At 55.0% G+C, this 17,508-nt stretch overlaps 8 protein-coding genes across 8 annotated transcripts; 4 read left to right on the forward strand and 4 right to left on the reverse strand.

The window, feature by feature from the left end:
• Nucleotides 1–79: 79 nt before the first annotated feature.
• Nucleotides 80–493, reverse strand: VTN00DRAFT_4623 (uncharacterized protein; the record flags this gene model as incomplete). Its single annotated transcript, XM_069431066.1, has 1 exon — nucleotides 80–493. One exon carries the CDS (start codon nucleotides 491–493, stop codon nucleotides 80–82), a length of 414 nt encoding a protein of 137 aa, XP_069290138.1.
• Nucleotides 494–881: 388 nt separating this feature from the next.
• VTN00DRAFT_4624 (uncharacterized protein) lies at nucleotides 882–1,653 on the forward strand (the record flags this gene model as incomplete). The annotated part of the gene is made up of 5 exons (XM_069431067.1): nucleotides 882–913; nucleotides 1,048–1,071; nucleotides 1,203–1,259; nucleotides 1,352–1,479; nucleotides 1,553–1,653. The coding sequence occupies 5 exons, from the start codon at nucleotides 882–884 to the stop codon at nucleotides 1,651–1,653; spliced, it is 342 nt and encodes a 113-aa protein (XP_069290139.1).
• A 37-nt stretch (nucleotides 1,654–1,690) lies between these two features.
• VTN00DRAFT_4625 (uncharacterized protein) lies at nucleotides 1,691–1,930 on the reverse strand (the record flags this gene model as incomplete). The annotated part of the gene is made up of 1 exon (XM_069431068.1): nucleotides 1,691–1,930. One exon carries the CDS (start codon nucleotides 1,928–1,930, stop codon nucleotides 1,691–1,693), a length of 240 nt encoding a protein of 79 aa, XP_069290140.1.
• Nucleotides 1,931–2,538: 608 nt separating this feature from the next.
• VTN00DRAFT_4626 (uncharacterized protein) lies at nucleotides 2,539–3,686 on the forward strand (the record flags this gene model as incomplete). Its single annotated transcript, XM_069431069.1, has 2 exons — nucleotides 2,539–2,994; nucleotides 3,057–3,686. 2 exons carry the CDS (start codon nucleotides 2,539–2,541, stop codon nucleotides 3,684–3,686), a joined length of 1,086 nt encoding a protein of 361 aa, XP_069290141.1.
• A 1,013-nt stretch (nucleotides 3,687–4,699) lies between these two features.
• Nucleotides 4,700–6,868, forward strand: VTN00DRAFT_4627 (uncharacterized protein; the record flags this gene model as incomplete). Its single annotated transcript, XM_069431070.1, has 4 exons — nucleotides 4,700–5,080; nucleotides 5,140–5,670; nucleotides 5,734–6,604; nucleotides 6,717–6,868. The coding sequence occupies 4 exons, from the start codon at nucleotides 4,700–4,702 to the stop codon at nucleotides 6,866–6,868; spliced, it is 1,935 nt and encodes a 644-aa protein (XP_069290142.1).
• Nucleotides 6,869–7,557: 689 nt separating this feature from the next.
• On the reverse strand, nucleotides 7,558–9,322 carry VTN00DRAFT_4628 (uncharacterized protein; the record flags this gene model as incomplete). The annotated part of the gene is made up of 5 exons (XM_069431071.1): nucleotides 7,558–8,433; nucleotides 8,505–8,912; nucleotides 8,984–9,009; nucleotides 9,095–9,217; nucleotides 9,283–9,322. 5 exons carry the CDS (start codon nucleotides 9,320–9,322, stop codon nucleotides 7,558–7,560), a joined length of 1,473 nt encoding a protein of 490 aa, XP_069290143.1.
• Nucleotides 9,323–10,044: 722 nt separating this feature from the next.
• VTN00DRAFT_4629 (uncharacterized protein) lies at nucleotides 10,045–11,754 on the reverse strand (the record flags this gene model as incomplete). Its single annotated transcript, XM_069431072.1, has 2 exons — nucleotides 10,045–11,229; nucleotides 11,428–11,754. 2 exons carry the CDS (start codon nucleotides 11,752–11,754, stop codon nucleotides 10,045–10,047), a joined length of 1,512 nt encoding a protein of 503 aa, XP_069290144.1.
• Nucleotides 11,755–12,364: 610 nt separating this feature from the next.
• Nucleotides 12,365–15,044, forward strand: VTN00DRAFT_4630 (uncharacterized protein; the record flags this gene model as incomplete). Its single annotated transcript, XM_069431074.1, has 2 exons — nucleotides 12,365–13,726; nucleotides 13,791–15,044. The coding sequence occupies 2 exons, from the start codon at nucleotides 12,365–12,367 to the stop codon at nucleotides 15,042–15,044; spliced, it is 2,616 nt and encodes an 871-aa protein (XP_069290145.1).
• Nucleotides 15,045–17,508: the final 2,464 nt, after the last annotated feature.

Raw genomic sequence — 17,508 nt, forward strand, 5'->3', positions numbered from 1 at the left:
CGAGCCCGAGGAAGGCGGACGGAGGAGAAGGATGTCGGGTAGGAGGCGGGAGGGAAGCGGGGGTGTTCAACCACGCGGGCTAGAGAGAGACCACCGCGGGCGATGGGAGAGTCATTCCTGACCGAGTCGAGAGCGCACGATGGACGACGGGGAGGGAGATGGCGCTGGATGAGAGACACGGTCGGTCGAGGGTGGGTGTTGAGGGAGATGGGATGCGCGGCGGAGTCTTGGGGGAAGTAGAGTCTCTGCTCTGCTTCGGCCAAGTCGAGCAGCGACTAGCGAGCGCGGGAGGCAGAGCGCCGCAGGGGAGGGAGGCTGGCGCGGGCAGCGCGTGGACAAGCTGCAGGACGGGTCGACGCAGGATCTGGCGATGAAGCAGAGGAGATTGAGCGATGCTCGTGGGAATTGAGGATGCTGGCGGTGGTGAGGAGAGCTCGAGGCGACGAGGAGGCGCGGCGCCCTCAGGTGCAGCACGTCGTTTCCGGCCGGGCATGCCGGCGCCTCTCCGCGCTGCGTCTCTACAGACCACGCTCTACGGGCCTGGGGATGCGACAGGGACACGGCGCACGGTGAGATACGCTCTCTTCTGGAGTCTCCCGTGTTCCTCGTCTGGTCTCTCTGGCCATCTCTCCCATCTGCTCTCTCTGCCTCGTCTCGCGCGCTGAGCGCTGAGGCTCTACAGGAGGCGGCCCTAGTCCGCTTCAGGCAAGACGCGCAGCTCGCCTTTCGGACTCCCGCCTCCGTCTGCTCGAAGCTCTCGATCTCTCCAGCTTGTTCCTCTCCCACTGCCTCTTCCTCCCCTCTACACACCCTCCATATCACCTCGATCTCAACAGCCTTCTTCCTGGCATTCAACTCCCTGGTTCTGTCTCCGCACAAGGATGAGCCGGAAGCTCGCCCCAGAAGCTAATCGGTAGGTAGTCCCCTCTATCTGTTTTCCGCGAGGTCCTGCCCGCGTGAGCCCCTCCAGCTCCGCTGTGCTCTCGAATGCTGTCCTTGACTACGTACTGGATATGCTTGTTGCTGACTCGTGATCCTTTCCTCCAGCATTCTCTTTGTGAAGAACCTCAGGTGCGTCCCTGCCGCTGATTCACCCCGCCGGACCGATTTCGGACGTCCGTCTTGCGCAGGCTAGCTTCGTTGCGCACATCATCCCATACTCCGTCATGGACACTGCAGCTGACAGGACATCTTCTGGGCAGCTACAACGTTACTGCGGAGCAGCTCTTTGACCTGTTTGGCAAATTCGGTCCCATCCGGTAAGTAGGCCATCGTGTAAACATGTTCCAGTCGTCACCGCTGCGCGGAGTTGACTGTTCCCTGAACGCGTATGCTGACGTCCTCCTTCCAGTCAAATCCGCCAGGGCATTGCGAACCACTCCAAGGGAACCGCTTTCGTCGTATATGAGGACGTGGTCGACGCCAAGCAGGCGTGTGACAAGCTGAACGGCTTCAACTTCCAAAACCGATACCTTGTCGGTAAGTGCAGATCTGTCCATGACACCGACCATGCACCGTCGGATGCATTGATGCTGATGAGAGGCTGCCGCAGTCCTATATCACCAGCCAGAGAAGATGTTGCGGTCGAAAGAGGATCTTGCGGAGAGACAGGAGAATTTAGAACGCCTCAAAAAGCAGCATGGAATAGAATGATGTCCCGCTCCCGGTCTCTTTCGTCGCGTGCACTCCCTCAGACATCCGGCTGCTTGCGGAGTTGCAACGAATATTCTGTGTTGTCTATAATAGGTGGTTTGTGGGGTTTCCGGCGTTCTGCTCCAATGGGTTTTTCTGTGGTTCTCTGAGTTTCATGGTTTTGAACGTTGTCTGCAGAATGAGGTTTGGCCAGGCCCAGAGAGATTGATGCAGATTGTACCCCGGAGGCATGGTTCCTCCCGTTGAATTCCTGATGAATGGTTTTACTATTATCCATATAGCTTAGCCTCGGCCACAATAAATACCCTTATTTTATAATGTCGCTGGGACAGATGCCTATCTACTGTGCACGTGGGCGTAGTTGTGTAAACAAGGCGGTGGTGCACGGTGGTGTCTACAGACTCTGCGCTGCGCATCATGATGCGTCGATCCGCAACGCCCTATGCGGAGGATCTACGCGATGCCTCGACCGTGTGGTCTTTGGGGATACCCCATCCAGGACCCCACCTCTCCGGAGAGCAGCGGGAGTCTGCAGAGAACAGGCTGCTGGACGTTCTGGCTGCGATGGGGTCTGGGCAAGCGACTTTAGCCACCCGGCGTGACGTTCTATTGGGACGCGGTGGCTGACCAGCTAATCTATCAGCCTGGTCCATGTGCTCGACTCCGCCTCGACGTCCCTCACCGCTGCGAAAGGGGCCCCCCTTTGCTTCTTTATATATTTCGTGTCTGGCCCGGCCGGGTCTGTCTGGGCCTCGGTCCTGTCGATGCTTGATTTTGTCACCGCTGAGAGCCATTCCCGCCTTTTGAAACAGCCTGCGTGCCAACCCATGCATCGCCGGCTCAGGTAGCGTCAACCCCTCTTTTCTCCAAGGCAGAACAGCTGCCATGGGCCATCCTGTCCTCTCTTCGCTGGCCACCATGGCGACGACATCGTCCCAGGCCATCACGCCTACCGGCACCCTTTATTCCAGCATGACGCCCTTCCCGACGATGCCCTATACGCTACTTGCGACCACCGTCCCGGTACCGGGTGCCTTCGACAACGGTTCTTCGGATGGGGAAAACACCGGGGAGTGCAAGCTGCTGGGCCCATTCTCGCTCCTGGTGCAGGCAGCACTCGGAGCGCTGGCCTTGGTGTCTCTCGTCTACAAGCGGTGGAGGGAGAGGCCGCAGCGGCCGCTGAAGATCTGGGCCTTCGACGCCTCCAAGCAGGTCTTTGGTTCAGCCATGTTGCACGGAGCGAACCTGCTCATGTCCATGTTCTCCGCCGGTCAGCTCGAGATGACGTCGAAATACCAGCCGAATCCGTGTTCATTCTACCTGCTGAACCTGGGGATTGACGTGAGTAGCTCCGCTGGATCCCAGGAAAATGCAGGCTGTTTAATTAACAATTCTATCTGCAGACCACTCTCGGGATCCCGATCCTCATTTTCATCCTCCGCTTCGTCCACCGTCTTGCCATGTACACGCCGCTCGCGAATCCTCCCGAGTCGATAGAGTCGGGAAACTACGGCCACCCGCCCCGCGCGATGTGGTGGTTCAAACAGTCGATCATCTATTTTATCGGATTGCTGGGGATGAAGATATGCGTCTTCTTCATCATCCAGCTGGTGCCATTTGTCGTCGAAGTTGGGGACTGGGCCCTGCGATGGACGGAAGGGAACACGGCGGTCCAGATCTTCTTCGTCATGCTCCTGTTCCCCGTCATCATGAACGCCGTCCAGTATTACATCATCGACACCTTCATCAAGAAGCCCATCCCGCATGGCCATGAGCGGCTTGCGTCGCATGACGATGAGTTTGAAAACGCCATGCTGGATGACGACCGACATCGCCGCAGCGCCTTCCTCGCTGCTCTGGATGACAGCGACCTGGACGACTCGGACGATGATTTGGTAGGAAAGGGGAAACCAAGGTGGACGGCGACGCGTCGAAATTCGGTTGAATATGATCCGGCAGTTGACGGGGAGTACATGGGCAGGTGCTCCATCAATGGTCGTGGGAGCAGTAGCCGCGGTGCGAACGGCTATTAACCTGCCCTGCACAAAGTTCGCAAATACAACAGTCTGAGTGACTTCCGGCTTAAGGTTATGCATTTTGGTTTTCTCGTTGTCTTGATACCTTTTGGAGCATCAATGGCGTTGGGTTGGGTTAAAACATCGGGTTGTACCGTTCTGTGTTCTTCGAAGGGCACGCATTGATCCATCATACCACTTTCTTTACTGCGAAGGGTATATCTCGGTCAGAGCTTTACGATCCTCCGTGTGAATGCAAGTGTTCGCCTCTCGGATTAACATTTCTACTGGAAAATGCACTCGTTGAGTGATATGGAACCTCTGGAAAGTAACTAGGCAGTTGGGAGTGTTTTTAGGACTACTTTCAGTAAATTCAAAGTCCGTTCTCAGGGATATATATACACAGGCCGCCATCCGGCCTCCTCCAAGACTAGTGCCTCTTACTATCTAAAAAATAAATTATTGTCAAGATATAGCTCTGCCCTACATACCTGGGCAGGGTACCTAAGTTTAGCTACATTGTGGAGTAACAACTACTAGCTGGCAGTATGTGCATCGTGCTCATGTTTTAGCGCCATCTCTGTCTCACTCTCATTGCCCCCCTATCTCGGTGGAAACTTGCCGATGTTTTTTTTTCTAATAATAACCCTTCAAATAGTTTTCCCACGATGTCCGTGTCACCGTTTCATGACCCCCTCTAAGCGGTTATCTATCACTGACGGTGAAAAAGACGTTATCGGCACCGCCAAGAAAGTCTTCACCGCCCGCCGCACCGCCCGCGCTAACCCGCGCCCGCTCGAAAAAAGAAAAATCCAGATATCGATCGACTTTTGCAAGCAAGCTTGTGCACTGGGTGTGCATTCTTCTCCTCCCTCTTCCTCTTTTTGTCTCTTGCACTGTACCACTATTCCCTTGATAGTATTGAACTTCGCAGGATATCGTGAGCTCTCTTAATTGGAAGATCTACGTGATTGTCCCGCGGAGTTTTCTAATTGAATAAAACGCCCCAGCCAGATAACAAATAAAAAAAGATGGGCGTCAAACACAAAGACCGATCCGTCAAATTCGAAGACGCGCCCTTGTCGAAACGCAACCGCGACGATGATGATGATGACGACGTCAGCAACAGCGAAGACGAGAACATGAGCGTGGACGGCGACCACAACGGCCACAAGGGCGGCGAAGTCGACGTCGAACTCAAAGACATTCCCGAGAAGGACGAGACGGAGCGCAAGCTTGAGAAACTGCTGTTCGGTGACGAGGATGGCTTTTTCGGCGCGTTGAGGGAGCAGCAGGAGCGGGGGACGAGGGATCTGGTGTTGATGAGTGATGGGGAGGGAGGATCTGAGGGGGCTGATGAGGACGGGGAAGGGGACGACGAGAAGGGCTTGGATGATATTGCTGATGCTGATGTGCGTGGTCCCTCGTCCTCTTTGGTTGAAATTGTTTTACTGACATGTTTGCTTTACAGCTCTTCTTCCTCGACTCCGGTACCGCGGACGCGACTACAGACGTCGTTCGGAGCCCCGAGACCCCGTCAGATGAAGGCGACGAGGAGAAGACTACGCCTGCCGTATGGCACGACAGCGACGATGAGCGTCTCACCGTCTCCCTTGCCGGCCACCACAGACTACGAAAACTGCGTCTCACGGAGGGCGAAGATCTGATTAGCGGTAAGGAATACATCCGACGGCTGCGCAGGCAGTTCGAGCGGTTGCATCCGACCCCCGAGTGGGCGGACCCGGAGCGGAATATCAAGCGACGGAAGAAGAAGGCCATCACGACCGGTAGTGATGAGTCTGAGGAAGTTTCTAGTGACGCTGCGGATGAGATGGACACGGATGAGGAAGAGGAGATGTCGATGCAGCCGCTGGCGAGACTCATGCAGGATGTCACGAACTTGACGAAGATCGAGGATAACAAGAAGACGGGCGGGAAGAGGAAGCTCCGCCAGGAGGTGCTGGATATTCAGAGACTGAAGGATGTCGGCAGAGATCAACCGGTACGTTCTCATTTCTTCCAATTGCTTCACATTGTTTGAATTCCGCTGGCTAACTATCAACAGTCCTCCGTCGACTCCCTCTCCTTCCACCCACGCTACCCGCTACTTCTCTCCTCCGGACCCGCCTCAACCCTCTTCCTGCACCACATCTCCCCGCAGGCGTCCGCGCCCAACCCCCTCCTCACCTCCCTCCACATCCGCCGCACGCCCATCCACACGTCCGCCTTCGCCCCGCCGACAGGCAACAAGATCTTCGCCTCCGGCCGCCGGCGCTACTTCCACATCTGGGACCTGGACACGGGCAAGGTCTCCAAAGTCAACGGCACCGCCGACCGCAAGGAGGAGCAAAAGTCCATGGAGCGATTCAAACTGTCCCCCTGCGGGCGGTACATCGGCCTGGTCGGCACGGCCCGCAAGGGCGGCGGCCTGATCAACGTCCTGGACTCGGGCACCGCGCAGTGGATCGCGCAGGTGCGCGTCGACGGGCGCGGCGGCGTCGCCGACTTCGCGTGGTGGAGCGACGGCGAGGGGATGACGGTCGCGAGCAAGAACGGTGAGATCTCCGAATGGGACGGGCGTCTGCGTCGGGTCGTCGCGCGCTGGCAGGACGAAGGTGCCGTCGGCACCACCGTGCTCAGTCTGGGCGGGCAGTCCGGACGGAAACATCTCGGCGGGGACCGCTGGGTCGCGGTGGGCAGCTCCAGCGGTATCGTGAACATCTACGATCGCAGACCCTGGGCCGCGGCGCACGGTGAATGGCAGTCGAAGAAGAAAGCGGAGCAGGAGAAGGATGCCCAAGCGGGCATCCCAAGAAACCCTAAACCGCTCCGCACGCTGGACCACCTCACCACGCCGACGAGTCACCTCGTCTTCTCGCCTGACGGACAGCTTCTCGTCATGGCGAGTCGGTGGAAGCGCGACGCGTTGAAATTGGGTATGTTCCTTTTCCCTTCCCTTCCCTTCCCTCCCCTTCCCTCTTTTTCCCCTTTCGTCATTGATAAGCAAAAAAAGAATTGATCAGATCAGATGTACTGACAAATTGATAGTGCACCTCCCCTCCTGCACCGTCTACCGTAACTGGCCGACGTCCAACACGCCCTTTGGCCGCATCTCGGCCGTCGCGATCTCGCCCGGTTCGGACCTGCTTGCGGTCGCGAACGAGCAGGGCCGGATCCGGTTGTGGGAGATTCATGGGTAGATCTGTCTGTTTTATCAGTAATGTATGTATGTATATCTCAAGTGAAAGGAAAGGAAAAGAAAAAAAAGTTCGAGGTCTGTGTTATAGATTAGGTAGATAGAAGATCCACATAGGATCTCTCAATGGCTTGGATAGGTTAGGTAATTAATCGATTTATTCTATCGGCCTGTGTGCAAACAGCATCAGGTAGTCATAGTACTCCATGTTGTGCTCTGTTAGTGACCTGGTGTATTTAAGACTGGCTATAGATATAGATCAGATAAGAGCAGATCAAGGAGACATCTCAATTGGATTGTCCCACGTAAAAAAAGTCTGTAATCCGTGATCACTATAAGATAAGTATATACCTGGCTAGGTGCCTAGTACAGTATAGTAGTATATAATAACATGTATGTATATGTATATTCATCCGTCTTGTCTGTCTTTCTATTGACCGAACCAGACTAGAGAGACCAAAACCGAGCATCGTAATCTATCTATCGATCAAATCAAAAATCGTAGGCCGAGCAAACCGGATTCGATTCATCATCAGCATTGGTCATGATTGGGTAAGTTCAGGAAAAAATAAAAATCATAAAGGAAAAAGGAATAACTGGAAACATGTCTTTTTTTTTGCAAGTTCACACGCAATTCACATCGCATTTCCTGCCTCGGAGAACACCGTGTCACATTATACCTAAAACACCCGTTTAAAGCAAGGTCTTCATGTCGCCCGCGTCCCGGATACCAGCCAGGTTGCCCGCCTTGACGCGGTCGAGCGTCAGCGCCGCAATGAGCGCGGCACCGACACCGGAGCCATCCTCGGCTGCCGTGATGATCACCTTGTCCTTCTCGTCGGGCTTCCAGTCGAGGATCTCGCGCAGGGCCTGGGCACCGCGGGCCTTGAAGTGCGGGTACTTGGTGAAGACGGAGCCGTCAGCGCCGACGTGGCAGGACTCGATGTTCTTCTTCTTGCAGATGGCGGCCACGCCGCAGGCGGAGAGGCGTGCGGCGCGGGTGCCAATCAGTTCGGCCAGGCGACGGCAGAGCTCGAGCTCGCCCTTGGTGGCCTTGATACCGAGCTCACGCTCGAAGAGCTCCTCCGTCTCCTGCAGGTTCTCGAATGGGTCCTCCTCGATGGCAGCGAGGAAGGAGGCGTCCAGGGAGTAGGGCTTGCGCAGCTTCGACGTGTCTTGGTTCTCGAAGATCAGGCCTGGCTTGTTGTCGATCAGGTCGATCAGGACCAGACGGAAGATCTCGCCCAGGTAGAGACCCGCGGTCATCTTCTCGAAGGCCTGCTGGCCGGGACGGGGGGAGTCGCGGTCGATGATGATATCGTACTGGGTGCGCGGCAGGACGACGTGCTCGTTGTCGAAGGCGCCGTACTCGCAGTTGATCGCGACAGGCATGTCCGGGGGCAGGTTCATGTGGGCAATCTTGGGCACGGAACCAACGTTCTCCATGTACGCGGCGTTGACGCCCGTGCCGAAGATGCAGCCGATCTTCATCTCAGGGTCGGTGTACGAGGAGGCGATGAGTGTTCCGGTGGTGTCGTTGATCAAAGCAGCCACCTTGATAGGGAGGCCCTGCACAAATCAGTTCAGCACATGTTTTTCATAAGAGAATATATATATCGACCGAGGATCTTCTCACGTACCCGCTTCTTCAGGACCTCCTCGAAGAGAGGAACGACGTCCTTGCCCTCAACGCCGTCAATGTCGAAGCCCTTGGTCCAGCGCTGGAGGATACCATGGTCGATGTAGTGCTGGGTAGCCGGATAGGAGAAGGTGAAACCCAGGGGCAGGGTGTGCAGTTTCTCGCCGTCGTGGTGGTACTCGATGAACTGCTGCAGGCAGTCGGCCAGGTACTCCCACAGCTCCTCAGAGGTGCCGGTCTTCAGCTCCTCGGGCATACGGTACTTGGACTGGGTGATGTCGAACTCGCCCTTCTCCTCGGTCAGGACGATCTCACAGACGCGCAGGTTGGTGCCGCCCATGTCGAGGGCGAGGAAGGTCCCTTGCTCGTGACCGGTGGGGAAGCCCATGACCCAGGTGACGTTCATCGGCTGGAGGATGTCAGTCAGCATTTGCTCTGTAGAAAAAAAAAAACTGCTGAACAGGATCGGGGAAAGCTCACAATGTTCCCACCCTCAACGCTGAGACCTGTAGAGTGTGCATGTCAGTATGGATCAGGCGTATTCAGCAAAACGCGGGGTAGGAGTTGAAGCGGCGACAGCACGCGACATACCCTTCTCCAACTCCTTCACGAAGTGGTCAACAATCTGCTTCAGCTTGACGGTATCGACGGTAAAAAGGTCCTCCAGCTCCTTGATCTGCTGGAGAAGGTCCTTTGGCACGTCGGCCATGGAACCTGGGGTGGACATGGTCAGCAGTCTGGACAACGCGGGGAAAGAGAGAGCAGTGTCTGCAACGCACCCTTGCGGGAGGGTCTGCGCCGTGGTCCAATTCCTACCATGGTGGCTATAAAACCAGCAGAGAGAATGACAAGAACGATGACGTGTAGAACAGGAGAGAGGGAAGGGAGATGAAGAGGTGGAGGTGAAGTGATGTAGATATAGGCCGGTCTGGACGGGAGAGACGATCCTGTTCTCCTGCGCTGGGGCGTGGGGCGCCAGACGCGAACGGCACACCGCAGGCCAGACTGGGAGCGTCTCTTCTCCCCTCTGGCCAGGACTCAGATATATCTCCAGATGTCCGTCCAGCAGAGCGTCCAGAATGTTCTGTGCATCTCCCCGCTAGTTTGGCAGAAAGCAGACAAGACAATGAAGAGACGGTTCTCGTGACGTTCTCTCCCCACTTGGGGAAGTCCTGGCAGCATTCCAGACTCGACACTAACGCACGACATCCAACAGGAACAGGCGAGCGGAGTGTCAGTGCGATGGCCGGATAGTCGCTCTCTCAAGCCATCCCTGCTCATGATATCAGATGCTGATGGCATCCTGGCTGAGAACATGGTCCAGACCATGGCCAGTGATATCAAGTTCGCTTCGACAGGCCACGAGTCCTTCTACGCATGATATGATCACCCTGCGGTTTCTCTAGCGCTTTATAATGTATTATGACTCCTGTGTATCTCTGATCATCTATGTATCGGTACATACATAGAACTGCCCTACGGGGAAAAAAGAAAACCGTCTTCCTCGCCCTTGCGCCAGTCGAAACTACCTTACATACTAACTACAGTTTGTTCCCCGTGATGTGTGGGAACACATGGCTCAGCCCTCCCCCGCCGTCCTCCTGGCCCGCTGGTCGGAGGACCTTCTCCTTCTCCTTCTCCTCGCCTTTCTTTTCATCCCCCTGAGCGGGGAGTACCCCGCGGGACCCCTGGACCTTCTGCTCCTCGCTTGCTCCGGGCCCCTTCGTCTCGGCTCCTTTGGTGGGGATCACGATACAAGCCCCCTGTGGCTTCTCATCCGGCTCGGGCTTGGGCTCGGCTGCCCGATCCTGCCCATGCACCCGACCCGCCTGCTGGCCGTCCAGATGCCGTCGGACCCGGTTCTGGTGCGCGTTTGACACGGTCAGCGTCCGGTCGACCTCCTCCGTCAGACGCTCCACCTCATCCCTCAGTCGCTCGTCCCGAATCTTCAGGGGCGCGGACTCCGCCTCGCGCGCTTCCCTGTCCGGGTTCGTCTCCGCCCACAGCTGCTCCAGCTCGTCCAGCCAGCCAAGGGCCCGGGCGAATTTCCTGACGCCTGCGTCACAATCGCCCAGCAGCAGCACATCGTCTGGACGGGACCCCAACCCTCCGACACGTTCCAGGTTAATCAGCACGCGGGGAACGCCCTCCTTGCAAAATCCGGGTAAGCTGGCGAACGGCTGGACGGACAAGCTGGTGCCCATGACGATGCAGAGGTCCGCGGCGGCGGGGAGCGTGCGGTTCAAGAAGAAGTCCTCGGGCAAAGCTTCCCCGAAGAAGACGATGTCCGGCTTGACAATGCCGTTACACCGCTGGCAGAGGGGCACCTCGCCCTTCTCGACGTGCTGCTTCATCAGGTCGTCCGGGAAGGAGCTCTTGCAGTCGATACAATGCTGCGTGGCGAAGCTGCCATGGGCCTCGACGATCATCTCGCCGGGCAGGCCGGCCTGGCGCTCGAGGCAATCGATGTTCTGGGTGAAGTGCTTGAGCAGGCGGCCCTTATTGTAGAGCAGCTTGACGAACGAGTGCGCAATGGTCGGGCGATAGCGACCGGGGGAAAGCTCGCGGGCCAAGGCGTAGAAGGGGCGCGGGTTCTGGCGGAAGAAGTGGATGTCGAAGACGGCCTCCGGGTCGGGGAGGTTGAGGTGGGCGAGGTTGGCGTAGATGCCCGTGTCTGGGGAGCGGAAGTCGGGGATGCCCGCGGAGGTGCTGATGCCGGCGCCGGCCTCGTAGCTCTTAGCTTGCGATCATATGATTCATACTGCATGCACATGCATATGTATATATATAACCATGTAATGTATATATACATATATACATACATGCGCGTAGATGTATGCATGCAATATAGATAAGAGAAATAATAATAGTAATAAAGAAAAGACCACAGAATCAGACACAAATCACAGAGGACGGGAGCCTACCATGACGACTATGTGCCGGACATTCTTCTCGCGGATGTACTTGGCGACCGACTCGATATTGCGCGCCTCCAGGGTCTGGGGCGGGGTGTTCTCGTCGACCAGAGTCGAGGCTTCATTGCCCATGCTGGGCGCTAGGTCTCTGCGTGCACGGACGGGACGATCGGTCTCTTGGGTTTGGGGGGGGGTCAGCCAGGAGATATCGAGTGGTATCAGACCGCGGAAGTTGAGAGAGAAGAGCTGCGAGTGAGATCGTAGGTCTTCACCTCTATCGATCTGCAGCGCCGGCTGGTGTTCTGTTTCGTCGACTCTTTCTCTTGAGTCTTCCATACGTCAGTCTGGAGTCGCCCGCCGCTAGCCCCGATTCGGAAAGGCCGTCTCCGCGCCGGTGCTTGCTGAGTCAGCGCATATAGACCGGACGGATGTGGAGGGTCATGACAGTGGACTTCATCAATTCCAAGATGGAAGAACTCTTTGAATCTCATGTCACTGAAGCAGACCGGGATGATAAAGAGCCTGAAGCAGTTTTCCAGATTCTCTTCTCACATATAATTGTGTACATATATTCTATCCGTACCTACCTAATTGCATCTACTATGCTTAGAGAAACAGATTGATTTCGGTGCTTTCTCAACGCTCCTCCCTCTGCCAGTTCATCTATTGAGAGCCTCGTTGCTACTCAGGATGCTCGTACAGGCTCACTTACAAGGTATTTTTTATGAAAGGCATACGTCTGCTAATCTTGACATGGCCAGTCGCACCTAGTTGAGACCGGACGGAAATGGTACAACCATCCAGCTCAGAGGTACCATATTCTTCCAGATCTTTTCATAAATTGAGTCTCTTGCAGACCTGATGGTGTTCTGCAGAAAATTCTGTGTTTCTAGGCTTATTCTCGAGTCCTCGTCGATCAGGTACAGGAGGACATGCTGAGACTGCGATGCCGTCCCACCGCCCGCGGCCAACGCCAATGACAGCGTCCGGCGCCGCTCATCGTCCACCTGTCAACACTCGTCGAGTCCGCGCACAAGATCCAGATCTTCATCACCACCACGCGCGCTCGACGATGTCCAAGGCCAATGGCTCTGGCGCCGTTAACAGACACGCCACTCCCTCTCCTCCGACCGTCCACGACGATGCGCTCGCCGCCGACCCGCCGCCCGACATCTTCAACGCCAGCTCCGTCGCCGAGATCAGGGCCACCCTCTCGCACCTCCAGGACCGAGAGGCCACGGTGACAGCCCGCCTGGATGCGCTGGTCGCCTCACAGAAGGACTTCTCGCGCGAACTCGGCCGCCTTGATCTGCTGCGTGCCCACCTTGGCTCCCAGACCAACACCACCCGCGCCATCAGCCATGGCATGCTTTCCAACGCCGCAGCCACCGCGGATCGCATCTCCAGCACCGTTCGCCGCCTGGATCTCGAGCAGGCCCGCGTCAAGGCCACCCTGGATGTCGTCGAGCAGGTGGCGGAGCTCAAGGCCTGCGTTCTGGGTGTCTCCGGCTCCATGGGCGCCCCGCAGGACTGGGAGACGGCCGCTAGCTATCTGAACCGGGCGTCCAAGATCCCGCCAGAGGTTGTCAATGGCTCATTCGCGGCCCAGATCGTTCCCACGGCGGAGGTGCCAGATCCCCCGAATGTCACGTTGGACAATGCGGCCGAGTCGCTCTGCGGCCTGTTCCTGCGCGAGTTCGACAAGGCCGTCAAGGAGAACAACGGCGCCAAGATCACTCGCTTCTTCAAGCTCTTCCCGCTCATCGGCCGCTCAGAGGTTGGCTTGGATGTGTACGGACGCTATGTGTGTCAGGGAGTGGCCTCGCGCGCGCGTGCCAATCTCAGTCCTGGGACTGGAGGGGCGCAGAGCAGGGATAGTTTCTTCCACGCCAACGCCCTCACCAAGCTGTTCGAGCATATCGCTCAGATTATCGACGGACATGGTCCGCTGGTGGAGCGTCATTACGGGTCTGGGAAAATGACCCGGGTGATCGAGCGGTTACAGGTAGAAGCCGACGTGCAGGGCGGTATCATCCTCGACACCTGGAACGACGAGAGGCATGTGGACCGCAAGTTGACGGATATCAAGTCCTACGCTTTTACGTTTCTCGTGCAGAGCTTTCTCCCCGCGCAACGGGGCGGTGGGACTCCCCGGGCGAACTCGCCGGCGAACAGAGAAGGCAGTCAGGGGGCCACGGCTGAGGACGAGGGCGTCGACATGAAGGAGATTGATGGCCTCCTGAACGAGATGACTATCATGTTGGGACGATGGTCTTTGTACTCTCGCTTCCTTGCCGATAAATGCAAGGTAAGGCAGTTCGATATATAAACCAACTACTACTACTACACAGGCGGTGCTAATCATACTACAGGATCCGGAAGACGAAGATGATACTGAAATTACGATCCCCGAGTTTCTGCTCGAGTCGCCTCTGGCGAAGAAGATCAACAGTCGCCTGATAACGCCGTTCAACTCCATGACCACCTTCTTCCTCCGCAGATCCGTCGAGAAGGCCTTCCAACTGGATGAGCAGCCTTCGGATCTGACTTTGAACCCGCACAAGCCGCTGAAGGCCGATCCTCCTCACATCACATCGGCCGTAGATGACATCATGTATATTGTGAACAAGGTCCTGCAGCAGTCTCTCGCCACGTCCCAGAGATCTGTCGTGATGAGTGTGCTACCTACGCTGTCCCGAGTGCTGGGTTCCGACTTCATCGGCATGATACAGCGGAAGATGCGCGATGAGTGCTATCCCAAGGGCCCCGTCCAGGGGGCTCCTCCCCCGGAGCAGACCGTCATTGCATTCCTCGTTCTGATCAACAACCTGGACGTCGCTGTCGACTACGTCCGCCGCATTGTCCAAGGCCACCTTGAGTCGAAGCGGCAGCACCAGCCGGCCAATGGGGTTGACGGCTCACCTGAAGAAGAGGATGAGTTGCTATCCCTCTTCCCACTGTCCAACGACGCTACCGCGGTTGCGTCGGCACTGCGTTCCTTATCCTCATCCTTCGAGTCGAAAGCGACCGATCTGCTTTCCGACGGCATTCAGGTCGTCTTCAATAACGTTGTCAAGAATCGCTTGCGTCCGATCCTCGCGGACGCCTTCCGCGACATCGAATACCAACCCCGGGACGACAGCGACCCCACCGGCACCGTCTACCACAACTACGAAGAGGAAGACGACGTGGCCGAGGAGGCCAGTCGCGCAGAGCTCGTCCGCCCGCGCTTTGCGGCTGCCTGGTCTGAGCTCATGCTGCCGATCGCGCGGATCATGACTCCGGCGACCTTCGATCGCCTGCTGACCCTCACGGTGATGTACCTGGCACGGCTCCTCGAGAAGCGGCTCTGGTCGTATCACGGCCGTATCAACGCCCTGGGGGCGACGAGGCTGGAGCGCGACGTGTCGGGACTCGTTAGCGCAGCCGTCGATGTTGGCGGCCCGCACGGCGGACCGGGCCGGTACCGGCACCGGGAGGCCTTTGCACGGTGCATGCAGATTGTGCTGGTGATGAGCATGGAGGACGACGAGTGGGAAGACGTGGTGCGAGGCGGGGAGACGGCTGAGGTGGTCAACAAGCTGAGCGCTGAGGAACGCGCACGAGCTCGGGCGATGGTTCGATGATGGTGCATCTTTTTTTTATCACGGCATGCACTAGGATAGCAATTGAGTCCGAGGCCGCACGCCAGCAATCGAGAAGCTAGACCCAGTATCTTAAGATCGGTTGTACTGTAGTCCGCAAGAACCGCATCAGCAGTGTTTAGTAGAGCAGACACTTTTTGCAACGCCAAGAGTGAAACAGTAAGATATCCTTAGGCGCCACACTAGATCATAATAATATGTTGGCAACCATGCCGAGTTACACACAGCCTTGTTCTGTTCTGTTCCTGTCAATAATAATAATGTAACACCTTTGTTCCATTGGACAATGGAATTGCTGTCAAGAGTGAACATACCACATAGACAGGGTTAAGCCCTATCTATCTATCCCCCTTACCATCTACCCAAAAATTAAAATAAGGACACCTCGATCGACGATCAATTCGTGTGACACAGCAATTATTATTTACTTAAGCAACCTTGGAATATATATATTATAATAATAATGCCATCACTAAAGAGCAAATACCTGTCAGTGTATTGTACAGTATGGTTTAGGCGAAGGACACCAGTAAGTTAAAGATCTACCCAGTTAAGTGGGACGGGAAGGTCTCCAGTTGCGGCTCTTTACTAGTCCAGCTTCTCTGCTCTAAGATCTTAGTCTTACCTAGGTAGGTAGGCACCATGCAATGGACCTCAAGAGCCTCACTATTCCCAAAGTGTAGAGTCTTGCATTTTGGGCACCAAGCGGATATATGCACAATTGCACATGTTTCCTTTCGAATACGGTGGCTTCTAATAATATGAGCCACGTTCCTGTCTCCCATCCATTGCTGAGTCGATTCTAGGTAAACTCCCACAGAGTGGATTTGGTAGGTTAGGTTAGGTAGGTACCTATCAGATCGCACCGACTTTCGTCCGGTGGTCCATTGCCCGGCGCTTGGGAGACTTGGGACTGTCATTTACCGCAGTACTACTCTACTCTGGCGTAGTTGGGACGGGTAGGTACAGTACATGTGGGACAGCTGAGATATCATTCATTTCGTTTGGGCAAAAGGCCATTTTTCATCGTTATTTTCAGTCCTGTGGGGACCACTTTGCAGAAGTACGCAGTACCTAGGTAATCTCTCGAGAAAAATTACCTATTGATGAATTCTAGATACTGAGGCATTAGTGGGTAGGCATTTAGATTCCAGCCTCAAGTAGGAGTTATTTATGACCAGTATGGCTATCGAAGATTGAGATCTATATATGTATGTGGTGATTGATTTGGTTGGTGAGGGTATGAGGAGTTGGTTGCTTCGGCGAGGGGATGTAGTAGTAGGGACTCGGGTGGTGAAGCTGTTTATGGCCAGTCAGAGTCAATGGATGGTGTGACTGAGTTTTGTGATTTGGTAGTCTACACGTTCATACATTCATACATTCATTCATTTGCTCTTTTGCATTGGCATTAGAGAATAATATGACCGAGTTTATCAAGTTAAGTCTCAAGCAAGTTCAGATACTTTCAACTCAGTGCAAGTGAAGTATGGAAATGTACAAAAAACTGCAGTCGTTGAATTCAGACAGTTGCGCTCAGAAATAACCTGTCGAAATAGATCTCCATGTCTACTAACTTCCTATAATACCAGTAGCAGAAATTCCGAATCCGCTTATTCTTTAAAAAAAAAGAAGAGAGAGAGAGAGGGAGAGAAGTAGCAGTCCATTTTAAATGCATACCAAGTAAGCAAAAAATTTGTCGTTATATATAGTCTGAAATAGTCTGAAGTCCACGACAAGACAGGAGTGATCTAGCGAGTAGTTTACCACACATCAGTTGCCAACGTGGCTGGAATCCTGAGGATCCAGATAGATAGAGATTGGTAGACTCTTCTCAGCATCAACAGGCTGTACTTGATTTTAGAAGAATCCAAGATAGCTACGACTGATCCATTAATGGGACTAGTTGGACTAGGGCGGTTGGGTAGGTAGATATTGTTAACCACACAATGTGACTGAAAGAGGCTCGGGAGCCACCAACGTAGCTGGTAACAAGCAAGGCATAATTGAATTAGCCTTGCCTATGTCGTATTATCCGATTCGCATGTCAGGATGTTTCCTTTGGTATAAAGTAGAAAACAGCAGTTATACACTACTATATCATATTTTTCGTCACCCCTCCCCTGCTGCGTAGTGGCTTGGCGGATTGCTATTTTATACCTAAGTGATTTTGAAGTTATTGGAAGCATTATAATAAATCATAAAACCTGTATAAAGCCAGCCCAGATTGCAATATAGCAAAAGCGGCGAGGTAGTTGGCTTGGACAGGGGAGAGGGTGCCAAAAGATATGATTCGGTGGTGTACTGCATGCTACACAGAACAGCTCTACTACATAGGTGAGCCCCTTGCAAACCCTTTCCGGCATAATTAATCCTTGGAAGTATCAGACATGAGACGCATCGTGAGCATCAATTGCTGAACTCTTGCTTGATCCAGGGGTCGAAAGGC

This window comes from Thermoascus crustaceus (genome assembly GCF_041956765.1).
Source record: "Thermoascus crustaceus strain CBS 181.67 unplaced genomic scaffold VTN00scaffold_2, whole genome shotgun sequence".
Taxonomy (NCBI): domain Eukaryota; kingdom Fungi; phylum Ascomycota; class Eurotiomycetes; order Eurotiales; family Thermoascaceae; genus Thermoascus; species Thermoascus crustaceus.